General features: G+C 36.7%; 1 protein-coding gene across 2 annotated transcripts; it reads right to left on the bottom strand.

Annotated features, from left to right (window-relative positions):
* Positions 1-15,449: 15,449 nt before the first annotated feature.
* Positions 15,450-19,271, bottom strand: LOC116258005 (GDP-L-galactose phosphorylase 2-like). 2 transcript variants are annotated; one of them, XM_031635060.2, is made up of 7 exons: positions 18,575-19,271; positions 18,078-18,286; positions 17,897-17,956; positions 17,262-17,516; positions 16,725-16,910; positions 16,249-16,500; positions 15,450-16,156 (listed from the first exon to the last, which is right to left on the bottom strand). In XM_031635060.2, the coding sequence occupies exons 2-7, from the start codon at positions 18,108-18,110 to the stop codon at positions 15,806-15,808; spliced, it is 1,137 nt and encodes a 378-aa protein (XP_031490920.1). In that variant the 5' UTR covers positions 18,111-18,286; positions 18,575-19,271; the 3' UTR covers positions 15,450-15,805. The 2 variants fall into 2 exon arrangements, with proteins under 2 accessions (XP_031490920.1, XP_031490919.1); XM_031635059.2 differs by having other exon boundaries at positions 18,078-18,196.
* Between the last annotated feature and the right edge of the window lie 1,079 nt (positions 19,272-20,350).

The raw sequence follows: 20,350 nt of genomic DNA, 5'->3' as shown, positions 1-20,350 counted from the left end.
CAAAGAATCACTTAACGACCTCATCCCTTAAGATTCTTCACAATCTTAGATACAAGACTAAACTTTTGAAATGATGCGGTCAAATTGGGTTTTTGAGCGAGGAATTGTGGGTGGCAATGTTGGGTTTACAAAAAGGTGCTTGATAAGAAGCGCAAGGCACAACACATTGAGTACCACCATTTGGCCAAATTGGTAAACATGTGGGCTTGTGCGGGCAATTTCTCAGATAAGGCCACATAAATTACTTATTTACATATTGGTTGCTCCTTAAAAGATACAATTGACGTATTAGTGCTCCTTAGCTAAAAATTTCTAGATCTGATACTGGCATTTTCTGCATCATTATGCAGGGCCCACCAAGGACCGAATGCGGCATCTGTTATGCGCTCATTGGAAGGCCATTGAAGCGTCATACTTGGATCTTAGTGTAGCTCAAGAACAAATTCATAGCTTAGGTGGTAGGGCGCAAACAAGTATCATTAATAAGTCTATTTGGCAAATACCATCGAGCATGAGCTACTGGATACATTCTTGTCTTTTCCTTTGTCCTCCAGTGTGATTTGAAGTTTGAACCACAAAACCCTCAATTAAGAGCAAAGATGAACGCCTTTTGCATTTTGAGATGACTTCCGGTTCTTGGCCATATCATTTCGATCTTCCCTTGAATCATGTAACTGAAATGTACCCACAAGATGTGCATTTGTTTTCCTTTCTAGATAGCCTAAAGCAAAGGCATAAAGACCAAAAAATTTTTCATGAAAAAGGCCGAATTAAAGTTTTTAAATTTTGATTAGGACCGAAATATCATTTTTCAAATTTTTTTATATGATTTTTTCATCTCTCTCTCTCTCTCTCTCTATATATATATATATATATAGTTGAGGTGAGGCCAAGGCCCAAGCGGGCCCTACCTTGGCTCCGCCCTTACTCCAAGGAAAACCTTCCATCACTAATGGCACATTGGCTGGCCTACAATTTGTAAAAATCTTTGAGATCCATCCTAACAAGAAAAAGTACAATAAACTTCAATTTTACTGCATTGAATTAACCCCCTCACTTCTTCCAAGTTCTTAGACAATACATAAATTTGGTTTGAAATATGGGACAACTATATAAATACTTGAGCTAGTTAACAAAAAAGTTATCAAGATTATCAGCCTTGTTATTTGAAGTAGAGGGGACTAAATTTTATATTTATCAAACTTGATCGAGACAAGAATCAATTTCACCGGAGGGCCGAACTAGAAAATTCTAGCTAAGGGGCACTAGTTATAAATTTAAAAATTTTTAACATGCACTCATACATAAACCCGAAAAATATTCTGAAGTATCAATATGAAAACAAACATGCTTTGTTGATCCGTGTGGGCAATTGCCACACAGTGCCCATACCTGTCCCCGCCCTTCATTTCACCCTACATAAGTTTTAGTTCTCATAACCAAGACCCTGTTTGGCATTCGTTTAAAGTTCTTGATCTGCAACCAAAGCTCCGCCTATCTGCAGTTTTAACTTTTTGGGAACTTCAATTTCTGTTCGCAACAAATTGACAAAAAGTTCAATAGTTTGTGTTTGAATTGGTGCTGTAAATGTAAGACTGCGAATTGAATCGGCCGAGCCACTGCTTACCGATTCAGTAAACTGTAAACTGTCTCATGGGCGCTACTCTCCTTTAATTCCAAGGCAGCAACGAAACGTAGAGACAACGGGCAATATCCCTAGAAATTAAAACTTAAAAAAGAATTAAGCCACGGATGGGGAGACTGGGAAAATGCAAAGCTTATTTTTGAATACCAGCCAAATTGTCAGTCCCTTGCTGGAAATTTTTTCTTTTTCTCATTTCTTATCATCCTTATTCATTATCTTTTTTACCATAGTAAATTTTATATTTTTCCATAATAAATTTTATATTTTGAGAGTTTATAAGGTGCCCTTTTTGTGGCCGTAGTCTTTGAAAACGAACAACACAGCCATACAAAAGGAACAAGTGTGGCATGAATTGAGGCGTCATTTCACCTCAGAAGCCACATTGTGGGTCCCATTCTTGGCCGAAATTATAAAATAAATAATTTTTTTGAGAATTGTTCTGAAATTCTGAATCGGTCGAATCAAATCGAATTGGTACCAAATTGATTCGATTCTAGAAATTCATGAATTGGCCAATTCACCCAAATTAGAACTTAAAATTAATTAATCCCATGAATGAGGAGGGTCAATAGTGGGCTTCTTGTGGTAAGTTTAGAAAATTAATATATATATCTATATACAAAATAACATAAAAAATTAAAAAAAATATTTAAAAAAACAAATGAAACAAATAAAAGCATTAAGTTAATTAATAATAACTCTAAAAGATATAATGAAACTGAATTAGAAAACAAATAAATCAAGTAAAATTAAATAGTTTGGATTAATTTCGAGCTACAAATATCCAAATGAGTAGTTCGCGGGCTTGCCAAGTTTGTCCAAAAATCACCGAAGTCAATTCGATTTCGGGTCGCTAGAAAGCTTGACCACGAGAAAAGCTTGGTCCAACTCTCCCCTTACTTGGCCTGACTCATCATGACTCACTAAATTCAGGTTATTTTAAAACTCGACGAGTCGACGAGCCAACGCGCTGACCCGATAACCCGATCATCATCGGTGTATGCAAGTCCGAGTCAAGAGTTTGCCAACTATACAATATCTCAATGGGTTCAAATAAATGACAGAAAGATCTTACTAAAATACCCATGGGACTTATGACTAGCCACTTAAAAAAAGTGGGTCCCATTAATAGTAGCTAAAAAATGTGTAATGAGTTGATCAAGTGGGGCCCAAGGGTGGGTCCCATGAATAGGAACCCAAGCATGGGAGGATCTTTGGATTTGATGTTGTGTGGATCAGCTTTTTCTTTTCAGTTGGTACGACCCGAAGTTTGGTGCACGGAATCCAAAAACGGGTCGGGTCGGGTTACTCTGATTTCATGAAACGAGTTGCATCTGGGTCTGGACCTAACATAAAAACAGACCACATGTGAGCCTGATGGAGATCACTTTGGCCGCATATTATGCATCATCGATGAAGGCAAAATATATGATATTAAGAATTCAAGCGAGATCCGGGTCTAGTAAGTAGAGATCCGTGTACTAATTGGATCAGACAAATAATCCGAGACGTTCTTCGTTGCTACCGAGTTTGGATTCGATGGTAACCGATTCGATTTGGTACCTGTCTATGTGATAGGTGCAGCATGCCGGCTGTTATTATTTTAAAAAATATTTTAAGATTTTCTGCATTTCTTAGTTATTTTATATAACTTTTATTTCTTTGTAAAAATAGTATAAAAATTTTAAATCAATATTTAAAACAGTGCATGATTTTTTTTTGGTATATATACGTTAGACCTTATTCAAAATGTATCAAACTAACTTTCTTTTGAACAAAATGTGTTTCCGAGATAGTCTTGTATCACTAGTAAATGACAAACTGAAATATAATGATTCATTCTGATCTTCATTCTCACGAAATTTCAGTTTCTTTTTTTCTCACAAATTTAACATTGTGAAACAGTTCATGAACATTCTTTAAGAACAGATACTTGAATTACGTTTTTGATATTGAAAAAATTGATTTATTTCAATTTTTAGAGTCTTTTTTTGTGTGTACAATAAAACAGTTTAAAACCGTATTAACTAACTATAACATGAAATCAAGTTACACCAATCAGATCCTCAACAATCAATCGATGCAAATGATTAAGTAGATTGGTAAAAAAGTGGTTCCAAAAAATCTTTAAAAGACTCATAAAACAAAAAAATCAACACACATATTAATTTTTTTATATATATATAGTGTACATATGATATATATATATATATATTCAACCTACGTGTTTATTTAGATTGAATTAACTTCAACATGGCATATATATATATATATATATATATATATATATATATATATATATATATATATATATATATTTATTGTAAGTAAATTATTGAGTGAGAAGAAAGATGCATGTTGACCGGGTGAGAGGGGAGGGCGTGGCGTGAAAGCGCGTTATCTGGTGGTGGATCCCTAAGTCCGGTCAAATTAGACGTTGATTGAGGTTTTTTAGGAGTCTGTACAAAGCAATGGTCTTGGAGTTTTGCCTGCCCCTCGTCTCGCCCTGCGCAGTCCCACCACACCGACCTGTCATTTTTTTAAAAGCCTTCGCCTGTGACCTCCGCCCGTACTTCTTCGAGCTTATCAATGGCGATCTCAATGCAGACTGTCTGTCTGCCTGCACCTCTCTCTCTCTCTCTCTCTCTCCCCGTCTCAGAAGAGAGAGAGAGGACAAAAATATTATTATAAAAACTTGAAAATTAGATGAAATACCCCACAACAGCAGACATAATATCCTGCATTTCACACTATGGGTGGATCAAGATCTCTAAATCCAGCAAGCAATGGCGTAGCCATATGGTGGCTGGTGCGGGCAGTTGCCCACACTAGTCTTATAAAGTTAATTTAATATATATATTAATGTTTTGATATATTTAATAGTTATATATACAAATGCTCTAAGGAAATTAAATGTATTGAATGCCACTAAAAGCTCCCCAGCAACATCTTGATGATGTTTCTTCTCATAAGTTGATTTCACTACAAGCTCAAAGACATCAAAACTGTTTACCATAAAGATGTGTAATGACTAAAATATCTTTGATAAAAAGTTAAAAAAACAAAGATTTTTAAAAGAAAGAAAATAAAAAGATTATGGAAATGTTAAGAGATTAAAATGCACATATTTTTACAACTGGATCTCCGAAGCGACTCCAAAAGTGAGGTCCAATGAGAGAGAGTATGCATAGATTTGATTCAAAATTTGAAGTTTCTCCATCCTATAAATGATATCATTTTGGGTCCATATCACTCAAAAATGTAGTGAAAAATTATGAACACTCAAGCATTGAGCCTTTTTTCTACCGAAAGGACATGTGGTCCGCACTTAATATTAATGAATTGGACTTAAGTTCGACAGAAGCCAAAAGTTTCTATTCAAAGGATAAATCTTTTGAAAATTCAATGGCTGAAATGCATCAATAGTAACTCATGTGCATCTGTGTGGGCAATTGCCCACACAAGCCCCCTTGTGATTGGCCACTGCACTGGGGGTTAGCCAGTGCAGTTGAACCGGTAGGCTTTAATGGAGCATAGCAAAATAAGTATTTGGTGTCTTCTTCACTCTGCAGTCTGCAAGCACAAATAACACCTAGAGAGAGAGAACTGTTCTTTTCTTTTCATGGTTTTGAGCGCCAAACATTCAGTTGCTTCTGAGAACCCAATATTCAATTGGCAATATTATATTATATTATATTAACATGATATCATAATATATTTATATTATATCGAAGGAAAAAAAAGGTTGGCAGTGAACAGAATCACATGGTCGACATTCACAGTTCCACAACGGGATGGCCCATAAAATTGTGAAAAGAAAAAGCCTTAAAAGTGGAAACCTGAAATCTTAGTGAAATGGACATGACACCGGATTTTTATGCTTCCGCTGCAGTTGAGTGCCTACCTAACGAATCTTTCTCTCTCTCTCTCACTGCAGATATATTTTCAACAATTATTTTATTTACATACTTCAGATTCATCAATTTAATATAGTAAAAAAATTGAAGCATTTACCTTCAAGGTCTAATGTGATCTCAACTATATATTAATCCGCAGTTTCTCTAGGAAGTTCGTATTTGCGTCAAAAATTTCTCACATATCATGCCATCTACCAATTAAAGTACGATAAACAGAAAATTTACATAAAAATGATTGTTAAGATGTGTTTAGCTTCATTTTTATAACTACCATAGTAAATTAAATAGGCATTTTACACTTAAGTTGACATTGTTGAGCAGCGGCAGAGCTAGAAATTTTTGGCACCAACAACAACAGTTGAACATTTGAGCTTTAATGGACGCCTGTACACAAATAATTGCGAGTTACAGAGATTTGAATATCTCGTGTGTGCAATCGCTCCTACCAGCCCACACGTGCCTCCGCCACTGTTCTTGAGTATGCCTCTTGCGATCGTTCGCGTGCCATGCCACCGACAAATCGACTCTGTTGGTTTTTACAGCAGAATGAGTTGATCAAGATGCAGGCATTCCTTGAACTGTGAAACTGTTTTAACCTTGGCCACAGAGGGATGACCCCAACCACAACCCAGCATTTTCTGCCATTTCCTACTTTTTAAGAATATCCCATTCGTCTTCTTCAACAGGACAAAACTTATGAGTGGCCATATGACATCCACTGCTACAAAAAAGATACCACCATCCCCTCCTTCACCTAAAGGATTCCTAATATCTTAGAAGAAAAGAGGGTCTGAACCCATGTGCTGCACCAACCAAGATGGTCCTGTTATCCTTTATCTGGATATGCAGTTGCAGAGACATTTTTTAAATTCAAAGGAAGATCATGAAAAAGGTTTGGTGTTCTCTCACCCACCAAGGAAGATCACAAACAAGAAGCTGTGAGAAGAAGAGAAAAACCAGCATCCCCACATTGAATATCAGCAGAGAAAAGGGCAAAAGCAGAAGAAAAACTGTCTTTGAATGTGACAGATACAGTACACATTTAAGAGGAGAGAATTGCAGAACAATTGAACTTGCTGATAAAATAACCTTTCCCTTGCTTGTCAGGAAGCTTCCCTCCAATGGCAGCATCCCTTTTAATGGAGGAGCCTCCCTGGCTGTGATTTTGAATTCATAATGTGATGGGTCCCCTTGTTCCCCACATGTTGCCACCAGGGAAAGAGCTTCAGTTGTAATGCTTGCCCATGAATGGGCAAAAAACAATCAATTTTCTCTCTTTTCTAGGGTTTGAACTTTGAACTTACTGTGGAAAAGCAGATGAGGGAGCTTTCATTGCTTGGACTTCTTCTCCCTTGGCATGACTTTACTGGCTAAAAAGGGTTGCCAAAGTAAACTTGTAAACATATGTGGCATGCTTTAAAGAAAGTTGATTGCTTGATGTAACTTTACCAAGAAAAAGTGCTTGCAGAGTAAAGCTTGTAAGCATGGATGGTGTTCTTTAAGAAAATTGTTTTTCACAGACATTGAGTATATACTCCTCAAAAGGAGTACTGAATCTATGTACATGGATAGTTCCTGCCACCTAGTATTGCAGTCTAGACTTTGTGTGTGTTTTTCTGCTTGTGTTTCCCTGATCGCATGCAAACGCGGCGGGTTCGGATACCGACACCCCCTCCGAAAAATTATTCCTGGGTCTTAAAGGAAATCTCAACAGTTCTAACAAGATCTCAACAACAAACACATTTTCCAAGTTCTTGCTGGAACTCATTTTCTATGTGTGTATAGAAGAGTTCAATTCTCATGGGCATCAAACCCTTTATATAACCCGAAATGGGTGTATATGGGTTTTGTACCACCGGACAAGCAGGCATGAGTGCGGGTTTTTGAGTCATAAATGGAAAGAGGTCAGAAAATACACCTAAGTGACTTCAACTGCTCTTTTTCATTAGATCCAATCTTCCCTTCAAGCTTATTTTAGTCTTACACATGCTTTGCAAGCTGAATGCTATAGTATACAATCTAAAGTTAGAAACGGCACCAAGTCATTGATTCGATTCTCATGGGTGTTATAAGTCCTAAGCAGACAAATAAAGCCTCTTGGGATAGAGGGGCTAGCTTGAGGGTTTTACGTCACCAATAAGCAACAAAATTTCTCGACCAGGGTGCAGTTTCTTCGAGTCACAAACATAAAAGAGGGTCGGAAAACATGCCCAAGTGGTTTTAGTGCTGTTCCCAAAGAGGATTTAGGTATAAGTTTCTCTTCATGCTCATTTTGCTCACAAGCACTTTGCAAGCCAAATTGAGACCAAACTCAGATCCAAACAAAAACTTGATCTGGGTCCACGCAGGTCTTCACCATATGAGTGGATGCTATTATACCGTTGAAGCAAAACCCTACCCAGTTGTCGGGTCAGGCAAAGTGGGCTTTCCCTGGACTTTGGGCACCTCATAAAGTGGGCCTTGATTCAGATAATGGAGCAGAACTTATAATAATGACAATTAGATAAGCAGATGTTATGAGATTCCACCAAACCCGACAATGCTGCCCACATGCTTCTCATTACAGCCAAGAAAACTAAAAAAAAAATGCTTAGTCTATTGGACATTTTTAGGGTTACAAGATGGCTTTCTCTCTCTCTCTCTCTCTCTCTTATATCCTTCAAGTTGCATGCTATAATATATATATATATATATATAGTTAAGTGAATGATGATTCCAGTTATCTACAATTACCCAACCATTTAACCAAAGCCGTACATGTAAAGCAGATGGATAGTTGAGAGAATTACATATACAACTTTTTAACAAATTATTCTTCGTATTTTTTTTTAATATTTAAGAACACCACGTACTGAAACCGATAAGGTTAAGAGGAGAGAGCGTGCATGTCGGCATGGACAATAAATTGTCTTCCCGCCGAGATTCGTTTACAAATTAAATGGAATTATATATATATATATATATATATATATATATATATATATATATATATATATATAAATTAAATGGCGACTCTAGCATTTTAAAGGCACTTAGCAATCTAATTAGCATCATTCGATTTCAACATAATTGACGGTTAAGAGAAATCTAAGAAAAAATCTAATATTAGTTTACACTTTTTTTTCGAACGATAATGAACCGTTTTGGTTAAATGATTGAGTGTCTTTACATAACCAAAGCTATCTTTCACTCACTTTTATATATATATATATATATATATATATATATTAAGTGTAGATATTTGCATATTATTATTCATCTCAATTAAAAAAAGTGTTTTTTCGTCAAATATTTCTTACCAGGCATTCGAGTCATATATAACTTTCCCTGCATTATTGTCGATGAGCCGTCATTTTTTAAATTATATTCATAAGTACGAATTGTGTTGCTGAACTAAAATATTTGTTTTTTTTTTCTTTACGAATAAAAAAAACAAAACAAGGAAACAACAATGGTATTAAATATTGAAGGAGATAGCTGGATGGGTCGAACGACCATGACAGGCATCCTCTGTTTGCTTCACATGAGTACCGTGCGCCCCACAAAAGAAAAGGAGAAAACATATCCACATATTAGGTACGAACACAAAAAAACAAAATAATAATCATATTTTATCTGAATCCGTGCTAAGCTCAAAGATTCATTAGATAAATAAACATCCCCAGCATCTTTATGAACGATTGTATTTCTAAATATTAATATATATGAATCAGTTATTTGTTGCATATATTATTATTAAACTAACACTTCTTTTATATATTAAAATATAAAGCAGTTGTTTGTATTATATCTCATGAATAACTTACCACTTCCAAGTTGATGTAACAAGATCTCGTTCGAATCTAGGTCGGTAATAATGGTACAGACGGAGAAAATATCATAATTGAATCTATTTAATGGGGAATTAATTCTGTCATGAAGTATTTTTTTTTTTAACGGTGAGTGATTGATTCCACCGCCTTTAAGAGAGGTCACTGGTCCTTCTTGTGTTTGCTTGTATGGGTTTTCATACAGTATGCTTCGGACCCTTTTATAGGTTACAGGTAAAGTGCACTGAGACGTGACAGTGACTATACCAAAACTCAAACTTGAGTTCTCAGAAGAGTCAAACCACCTTACGGCTCAGTACGCTACCACCCCTTAGGGTTTTCTGAAGAAGTGTTACAAGAGTCGGGTTGAACTAGCAAACCAATTTGAATTGATAGCCACACGTCACTTTTATATATATATATATATACAGATAAAGAGAGAGAAAGAGAAAGCAGGGGGAACAAAGAAATATGGAGAGGGTTTTCAAAACCCTTTGTGGGGCGTCACAAATTGATTTTTAGGCATGCAGCTTTACAAGTTTATTTTTAATACATGAGCATTATTATATTTTATTTCCATAATATGGTGCAATAAACTTGTAGTAGTTATCCTAATTGATTTTTGGCACATATTGCATAAAAATTTATAAAAAAAATATCACATCGGAAGTCTCGGTAAAATCTGCAGGGCTGAAATCAGCAGGACTGAAAATTTAGCAATTGACCAATTAATCTGAATCAATTGCAAATGGGCCAAAAATACTGACAAATATTATTTTAAAAAAGCAAACAAATAACGTGCAAGAATTAGTTTAAAAAATAATATTTCAACTCTCGGCGGGCCCTTTGCTGGTAAGTTTGATCGGTCAAAGAAGTCTTCATCTATTTCTTTCAAAGTCCTTACCAAGAGTGAAAAGTAAAAAACAATTTCTATTAGACACTGTGCCTCTAGAAACACACCATGACCATAGAAGTTATAAAAGATTTGTTTTACTATTAAACAATGAAACACATAACATTTACTAGTCATTTAATTAGTTCTAATAAACCCAGACATTGGCAAGGTTCCCATATAATAAATCTCCTTTTAATATTTAAATTCTTTAAATTCGAGGACTTCATCAGTAATCCTCCTCGAAATGTGATGTCTTTTTTTTTTTTATTAATTTTTTGACTGAGAAAACCCATTTTGACTGGCATTAATTTAACCGGCCTGCTGCACTTATGCCAGTTACAGCACTGAAAATCATGTAACTATATATAAACATGCAAATTACATGATATATATATATATATATATATATATACATACAATAAAAAGTAAACTTGCTAATTGCATGTCCACAAGATCATGTTTTAATTCAAGTTGGTTTCTTGAGACATTTGTGACCAAAAAACATATTTAAACTTGAAAAAAGGTCGAGTTAATATATGTTTTTTAATTAAGGAATCACTGTCATGATCATACCTAGATAAATCTCATAAAAAGCACTACCATAATAGAATTTAAGCCGCTGATATCGTTGTCCTTGACCTAATTGCTTTTAGGATATATAACTCTTCCTACTTATATTTTCTCACCATTTCAACATCATAGAAACAGAAAGATTTGTCCAAAGTTGTTCGAATTGGAGCTTTAAACTTGAGTCTTCTTAGCTTTAAAGTTAAAGTTGATTCATCTATTCTCCAGCTACTTCCCGCGAAGCCAATTGTAGAGAAGGATGCTCATTGCTTAATGAACGTCAAAAACTGTGTGCATTAGGAGAAAAACTATAGAAAATCAATGTAGAAATCATATCTTATAAGCATAATAAACATGAATTATGTGCATGATATAGATAGATAGATAGATCGAGAGAGAGAGAAGCAGCAGCAGCAGCAGCAGAAGCAGCCGCAGCAAAATCTATCAAGCTGCTTATTGCTTTCTTCAAGCATCCAATGTTGGTAGCGAGATTCAGAGACAACTGATCTTAAGGTGGGGTCAAATGTAAGAAGCCAAAGATAGAGCAGCCTTCTCTGCCATGGTTGTTCACATCTTGGGAATCCAATGTGAAAAAGTGAAGCAGGAGGGAGCCACGCTTTTCTGACTAACCTCATCACCTTGCTTTCTGTTAGTTTTTTTCTTTCTTTTTTTTTTTTTGGAGGAAGCTGTGAGATAATATCTCCAAAGGCCGCGGGCACCGTTGCAGTAGGATGGAGACAGTCGCTGGGCCTGGGATTTTGTCCTCTGACCCTCAAAGCTTCAATCAAAGTGAGTTGGTAATAGACAATGTATTTAAAATAGTTTGATGGAGACAGTCTGCTTTGAATATCATGTTCTTTATAAAGTCTAATATAGTTTTGCAGGTTTAATTATTAGTATTATTATATTTTTATAGTCCTAATATTTACTTATATTGTCATATTTTAAAACATATAACTAGAAATATGTTGAAATGTCATGATTATCTTTTTCAAAAGATTTATTAAAATCAAATTTAATTTTAATCAAAAAAGTAAAAGGGATAATTTTTTTTTTTTGGGTTTCAGCTTTGAAAGAAAACTAAAACGACATATGAAACATAGTTTTTAAAATCCAGTTTAAACATCCAGCAATCCTTAAACTCATGTCAGTTAATCGCTCAACATATTAAACTCGTATATATTAATAATTTATTTACTAATAAAATTCTGTGTTATAGATGCTCCTTGGTGTTTTTTTTTTTTGAATTAACCAATGCCCCCTCTCAATATATTAAGATAGCGTTTGATTTAGCTTTGGGTCTCATATTCTAGGCTGCATTAAAAGGTGGTGTGCTTTGTAAGATCCTCATTATTTTAAATGAACTGAGGATCGTTGATCTTAAATCCTGCAGATTTAAGGTCAGACTAGGAGGATGAGGAGGTGACCTTAAATCCATGGATTTGAGGTCCAGATCACTGCGACACACCGGAATGAGATATTTAATAGCTTTGGATTTGAGATCCCTGTATTTGAAATCCATGGATTTAAGATCAGAGCCTTTCCCTCCAATTTTTAATCCGACCTTTTTTCAATGCAAAAATGTGTGATGAACAATAGATTTTACTATGGATCTTTTGTCGTATCAACTAAATCATACCACATCAGATCCATAGGTTTCAAACTCGGAGTAATGAAATGCCTCGTAAGCAAAGTTCTTTGTTAAAGTAATCAAGCTAATTCATCAAGTTATCTTCCCGGCTACTTAGTTGGAACAATTATTACTTGACAAAACTTTATTGCTTCCATTAGAACCTAAAAATCAAGCGACAAAACAGCAAGGCACTAAGGCAGAGATGCTCGTTATAGGGAACCATAATTGGTGTTGATCTTTCTAGAAGATCAAGAAAATTGTCCGCCCTTTTCTCAGCAGGAGACCAACTCATCCGTACTGCAATCGCTGTGCCCCCATGAACTTTCCTTGTTCCTTCCGTCTCCGTGGACCCTTGCGTTTGATCTCGTTTTCATCAACTTGGCCGGAATTCTTTAGTCGTTGAAGGCAACTTCTCCGGCCCAAGTTCCGGCATTCTCAAGTGGTCGGAATTATAGTGCGCACAGATCTTGGTGCCATATTTCATCATGTATCTTCTGTAATAATGGAGGCCGACAGTGTTAATAAGTAGGACATATATATATAATATATAATATATATATATATATATATATATATATATATATATATATATATATATAATGGCATTTGCTAATTCATGTCCATTCGAGCCAACTTTTCCAACGCCAAAATATAGACTTAAATGTGTGACTTGCCGTCTACCAGCCACCGGCCTAACCAATTGCACTACACGACTCCGAGCAGTCTAAAAATTTTGGCCTAATGTGCTTCAACACTCAAATGTAAATAATAATAATAATAAAATTTCAAAGAGAGTTTGACAACCTCTGATTTGATGTCATTAAGATTTTAGAACCGTGGATTTAAGATCAAGCCCTTCTCTTTCTTATCTTAAATCCAACATTTTTCGAATAAAAAAAAGGACCTTTTAAGTGTTGATCTTACGTTTGTCCTATTAGTTTGATGAACCATGGGTTTCACCATAGATCTTTTTGCCATGACAACATGACAGGTACATTGGAACCATGGATTTTAAATCCAGAGTAATCAAACGCCCCCGTAAAATTCTGCTGATTGCATAATTAGCTTTAGAAAAGAAGGTCCACCAATATGAGGTAGGTCTAATAATGTAAAAGTCGGTTCCTTGATCAAATCGGTGAAGCTGCAGATTCGGTGAATCGGCCGGTTCACTGTTTGAGGTGATCGGTGAAAAGTTTAGTTTTGAAAACACAAAATAAATAAAAAATAATAACAAATAAAGATCCTAAAATATTTTAAAAAGTAGCTAAAAATAAATGTGTGGTGCTCGTGAAATGGCCAAAGAATATAATCAGTTTGCCGTTAAGTGCTTCTTCAACTATACAAGATCTGATTTCATATGTCTTTGACAAATCAGAATCTTACTCATTTACGAAGTGCAAAAAGTTGGGGTAATCTACCAAAATATTATATAATTGGATTCTCATTTCTTGCCTTGGTTTACTCATTATTTAAGCACAAAATACACTGGAATGCAAGATGAGACTCCATTACAGTAAGTTAGTGCTTGAATTGAGCCAATTCGAGCTTGACTAGAACTCGCTCGTCAAAACTCGACTCATTTATAAAAGAGTCAAAATCGAGTTCAAATGTATGCTGAAAATGGTAAATGAGTAGAGTTTGAGTTGTAAGAACTCAAATCGTTTAAAACTCGATTCAGCTCAACTATATAATGAATGATGAATTATAATCAGAGAATAGTTAAATGAATAACAACTAAACTAGTTAATCCAGTTAACGAGTTCAAAGAAATGAAATATGCTTAATATAAATGAGTTAAACAAATTAAACGACTTGAGTTCGAACTCGACGTTGTACATCGAGTTGAACTCGAGCTTGTTTTATCTAGCTCAACTTGGGTTTGATTTTTCCGAGACGAATTGATCTCAAGTTAGGCCAAACTCGAGCTCGACTCAGCTTGTGTGCAGCCCTAACCCTTGGGCAGGACAAAAGTCGAACATGAAACCGGCATTTGAAAGCCAAGGATCTTAAGTCGATGGATATGATGTTGCAAGAGATTCAAACCACAATTGATCATCTGTCAAGCTAAGGATCTCCGGTTAATGAACCTAAAGGAATGTTTGATTTCTGTTTTTGGGAACATCAGACGGGCCATTCCATTCCAGCACGTTCCAAGAAGTCGAACACATGCTAAGGATCTCCTCTCTTGCGTTCCTCTAAGTCAAACACATGCTAAGGATCTCCTCTCTTGCGTTCCTCTAAGTCAAACACATGCTAAGGATCTCATCTCAGACTTGATATGTTCGGTGTATTGTTTAAGAAGGTATAATTTTAAATCCTTGTGTTAAAAGCATGAGGATCTTCATCTCAGATGTTGTACGCTCCTTAGAATGCCAGCATCACAATATCACAGTTCAGTCCAACAAGAAAGTGTGAACAGAAAAGTTTAGAACTAAATTACTACAAAATTGTTGGCACTTCCTGACAAGAAGAGAGTCAATGCTGTGATCTGTTTCGAACATTTGATCAATATAAACATAACTTCCATCCTGTTCACAAGAGAGTAACATCCAATTATTACACCGACTTACTGAATTTCCTAAACCCATGAATCATCTCCTCAAGTCTGCAGCTAAAACGAACGGATGTTTACATGGCTCTTATCTGTAAAACAAAACAGAAGAGGCCTGGAAAGCCCCATTCCAGAAAAGGCCCCTTCTGAATCTCAAGCCTATATGGGACCTCTTTTCCTCCCATATTGATCCGTATCAGCCGATACAGCCTTGCATAGACTCGTGTGTATATATATATATATATATATATAATATCAAAATAGTATTATTTATATTTTTACATACCAAAACGTACCGCTAATAATGGCAAAAAAATCATCGTCCTCTCTCAGCCGATACGACAAAAGATACGATGCAGAACCGATACTGAACATTGAGACCAACACCATTACAAGCTTAAAGGAGCAGCTAGGCTCTCTGTGAAAGAGACATAAAAAAGAAAAAGAAATGCCACCATTTCTAAATGGAAAACATGTCAGCTTATTAAAGGTACTGGGGAATTACCACCAACCAATAATCGTATACATACTTGTACTATGAAACCACACCATTTAGCAGCCATTTTATTTATACATCAGCCATAGTCACAGCCAAGTTTGAGAAGTCAACAAAGACTTCCAGCGATAAGAGGCCACGCCACTAGAGCAGAGGGCCATAAGGTCAAAAGAGAAAGCATGTGAATGCACAAAGACAACATGCATATCTATCTACCAAGGAGGAACATTACCTACAAGAGCACACATTAACATCAACAGAACAAGGGACACCCAGACACCTATATATCATATTACTGATGCACAAGGCACCCTTTCTCGTCACTTGCCATGCCAGGCACCCCATTGGCTGCAACTTCCTTGAGCAAGCACATACTTTCTGTTTCTTCAGACGCTTCAATTGCCAGAGTGTCATCACTGTCTCCAAATGCTGCTTCCATAACAGACGACTTTACCTCTTCGAATCTCTCTTGTGACAGGGAGACTTCAGCAAGCAGCTTCCATGCATATTCTTCAGATGCATCTTCATAGTCCTGTTTCCGCTTGAGCACCATGTGGCCACTGATCTCCCAGACAGCAGGATTCACCTGAGTCTCCAGTAACTCCTGACTGACCCCTCCTAATGCTTGCTTCTCAGCATAGCACTATTTTTTAACAGAAAGGATTTTATTGCTTCTCAATACTCTGGGGCAAAAGAATCACAACAAAGTAATGATCAAAACAATTGTTTATTTACCTGAGGGAAGAGGAAAACACGCTTGCCAGAGTCTGAGATCAGGAGATTAAACGGGACGTTGTTTTCCTGAAGATAAATGCAGCATAAAGATACTTGGTTGCAAATGTTTTGCAGAGTGTCTCCACCTTGGAAAACTAAGCCCCTAACTGGATAGTTGAGGAGCTCATGCACCTCAACACCATTCTTGGATTTCCCAGAGAGCCTCCTGGTTGGTACTTTCTCAACAGGAAAAGGCATATTGAAATAGTAAGCCTGCATATATCCAGGAAGGTGCTCAGGCACAACTCACAAGATGGTCCATAAAAATACTGAATAGGACAATCAACAAGATGCACAGAACGAGGTTCACTATCTATAAAGAGTGACCATACATGAATAGAGCCTCCTTATGCTTCTGAATTCAACACCTTAACCACTATAGCTCAACAATTGCAGGATAGCCACCACACAAGTTAATGAAGTACATGTTAACGAACCTGAAAGTGAAGATGATTGATGGTGGCAAAAGCACCCAAGCTATTGTAACCCACTCTAAAGAACGGATTTGCTGCCTCTGCAGCCATGTGGAGTGCAAGTAACAGACTCTGCTTATCCATCTTTTGAGGGAGGCAATCAAAGATACGGGGAATAAGCAGCACATGTCCATATTCTATTGGACTAACCTGCAAAGGCAATAAATATTAAATGTAGACATACCAAGAATGCCCTCAAGACATTCATTGTAATGCATCATATTTGCAGTTTTAAAAACCATATGCAACAGAGAAGAGTTACAATCTGCTCTCATTGTTCAGCAATCCAAAAAGATATAAATTCATCTTTCCCTTTTCAAATGCTTCCCCATACGGTGCCCATTACAAATTGATCTATGCACATGTTTTTCCCTTTGTGCCACATGCATCCTAGTTTGATTGGAAAATTGGATCCTATGATCCTTCTGTCCAGTGATCCTAAATGTACCATAAGGAAAAATAAATAAATAAATAAATGCCTATGATGAATGGGTTCCTTACATTAATCGCTATCACACTTGGACTCGCAGAAGCAGATACATGAGGGTTGAGGAAGAACTGTATTGCATGATGATCTTCACTTCCAGTATCTTCTTCAAAGCGGAAGAGCACCTCTTCTTGTCCCACCCTAGTGAAATTGAACTTACTGGGATCAAATGGTTGCAGGACCCTGTCAACTCTGAACTCCGTTGGCCTTTTCTTAAGATGACGCCCCTCATTCAACTGTGCAATAAAGCCATACTTGCCAGGTATCACCTGTTATCAACAAACCGAAACACGCCAAACGTAAGAACAGATGAATAATGCCTCCACTTGCACTTTTTTTTGTGTTAATCCTCTTTGTGTTAAACTATAAAAGCAATGGAAAACTTCCAAACAGAATTATAAGAAGCAAATTTCATGCTTTAAATTTTTACAAAGGAGTCTTGTAGCTCATTTTATTTTGTTTTTAAGTTTGGTTTGATCTTAACTAGGAGACTTGGGGATATCAATGTCTGGGTAGAGCTCAAAAACAGTGATTCTAGAAGTTCAGCTACCACAACAAGCCAGCCATAACTGATTAATGCATAATTGTGGGGTCTATCAGCCCTGAGAAAAAAACAGAAAAAGAAGAAGCTGCCGAAGGGAAAAGGTACCTTCGTCTCGCAAGCAGTGACATCATATCTAAAAAGGCCTCTGCTCATCCGATCTTCCCACTGAAAATCATATACAAAAAAATATGGTATCAAACTTTTAATAAAACAACCGCCGAAATTAGAAAGTCAGGATAACGTGGAAACGTATGAAAAACGTCTCCATGATTTGATGTTAAGATACCTCTCCCATCAGAAGAGTGTCGAACAGGGACATCTCGCCGGTCCTGTCTGAGAGGCCGTCGTTCTCCACATACTTCCTGCCTTTCTCTCCCCTATAAGTATACCGAGGAAACTTCGCTCCTGGATAAACATAACCAAGGAATCTCTAACAACCCATCTGTGGAGAACTTCGATGAAAGCAAGACAAGCCATCCAACAGGCTAATACATCCTGAAACTCTTCAGTCATTCTTCTTAGCAAATTGCCTCAATCAAAATGAAGCAACATAATCTACCTACTCCCCAAATGAAGAAACATAAGCATGTCTGGGAGCGCAAAATTATGAACAAAGAAATGGAGTCCGTTAACGATCTAGCACTACTGTGGACTCAGCATCAAGACCTATCGAATCAACCGATAGCTTGACCTATGTTGTAGATCTACGCAGCTTAACAGAGCACCAACAAAATAAACAATTTGACTAAGAGCGGCAACCTCCAAGGAAAAGAGAAACATTACCTAAGAGGCAGCATTTCCCAAGACAATTCCTCCCGCAACCCTCCTGGTAATTCGACACCACAGTCGGAACCCGCTTGATGCTCAGCATTTTCGCTCTTGGTAGAAGATTCTCCCGCGCTCCTCTGCTCTTTCTTCCTTTCTCTCCTGTTCTCTTGTTGGGACTTCTTTGGTTCTCGCAAACACCCACGGCTACACAACTACTCAACCTTCCCGGACTCCTCCCCAAGCAAGGGGCAGGCCAGGACGGGCGCCGCTGCCACCTCCGGCGAGGAAGAGGAGGTCAGAAGGTCGGCCGCCTTCAGAAGGCAGGGCCCCTCGGCCACCGTGGAAGGAAGGGGTGTTCAGTGAGAAGGTGGGTAGTCGGTTCCCCTGACAACGGAGAGAAGGCTCATGGAAAATGGGTCGGATTCCTCGATGCACAGCCGTGATGCTACCAACTTGGCCCCCTTTCTGCAGTTCCTTCCTTACCTCCACAACTCAGTCTCACCACCTTGCTGCTCTTCCTCAACCCGCTGGCTCCAACATAAGCAGAAAGAAAAGAAAAGAAGAGAAAGCTCTCTCTCTCTCTCTCTCACCCACAGGGAGAAGACGTGTTCCCTGATTCCCTCCCTATCGCAGAAAGAAAGAAGACGCTTTCCTTCTCTCTTTCGCTCCAAGTAGTTTGGGGGTGAGAAAAGAGAACGATAAAGTTCTTGGAAAGCACCCCTCTAGCAAAGAAGGGGACCCATTAATAAAAGCGAGAAAAATTATTATAAATCCACATTTTTTGTTTCTCCATAAAAGCAGACTTTTTCAAATTAAAAACTTTCGCCTCTGCTGACGTTTACTATAGTAAGGATTAAAAACCTATTTATTTATTACAAATTTTAAAAATAATAAAATTTCAGTAATAAAAAATTATTTCAGTTTGATTGGTAGGTGCACCAATAAAAAAAACCGTTGAGTTCATGTTTATCACATGCATTTGTTCCCAGATAACATAAAAAACTACGTTATTTGGTTATGGATCACTAAGTTGGGAAAGGAAATAAGCAAGAGATAATGTTTAGCAGATAAATGACATAATTTCTTTCCAACCCCGCTTTATAGATAATGTGGGCGTTTAATATATGACTTTGTAGAAGGATTAAAAACAAGTAACAATAGTTGTTAAGAAACCAAATTACAGGAAAGAAAAGATCATGTACATTTGAGGAAGAAACGTATATTTTCTCTATAACTTAAAAAAATTGCTCTAAAATTGGTCAAAATTTTCAACATGAAAACTTACATAATTCTGTGCTTTCTACAAAATGTTTAATCTATGTTATATCTTGTCCACTCTATAATTTTTATGCATCAAATTCAAGCTCTTCATCATGCAAGGCATATCTACGGTTATTTATATATTTCTTTATGAAATTTACTATATGCCTGTAAGATTCATCTTAACAAGTAGTGAACCCAAAAAAAAAAAAAATCCCTAACATGGCCCTCCATTTAATATTTACTGACAGATTATGATACAATATCAAGAAACTTTTTATCCGTAGCTACTTTAAGAAAATGCTTATAATTAAAGGCAAAGATAAAAATTCAGCCCTAATCCATGCAAAAACTCTACAAGTCCTTAATCAAACCTGGAATGTGCATTCAAATTTGGCTTTCACTACAACATATTTCTAAAACACTGCCGTTGTCTTTGCATCATAGCTAGAGAGCTCCAATGGAAGAGAGCATCGATGAAGGTGCTGGTGAAAAATAGCTACCATATATATATATATATATATATATATA

Source organism: Nymphaea colorata, chromosome 7, assembly GCF_008831285.2.
Source record: "Nymphaea colorata isolate Beijing-Zhang1983 chromosome 7, ASM883128v2, whole genome shotgun sequence".
Lineage (NCBI taxonomy): Eukaryota > Viridiplantae > Streptophyta > Magnoliopsida > Nymphaeales > Nymphaeaceae > Nymphaea > Nymphaea colorata.
This window is presented reverse-complemented; position numbering and strand designations above follow the sequence as displayed.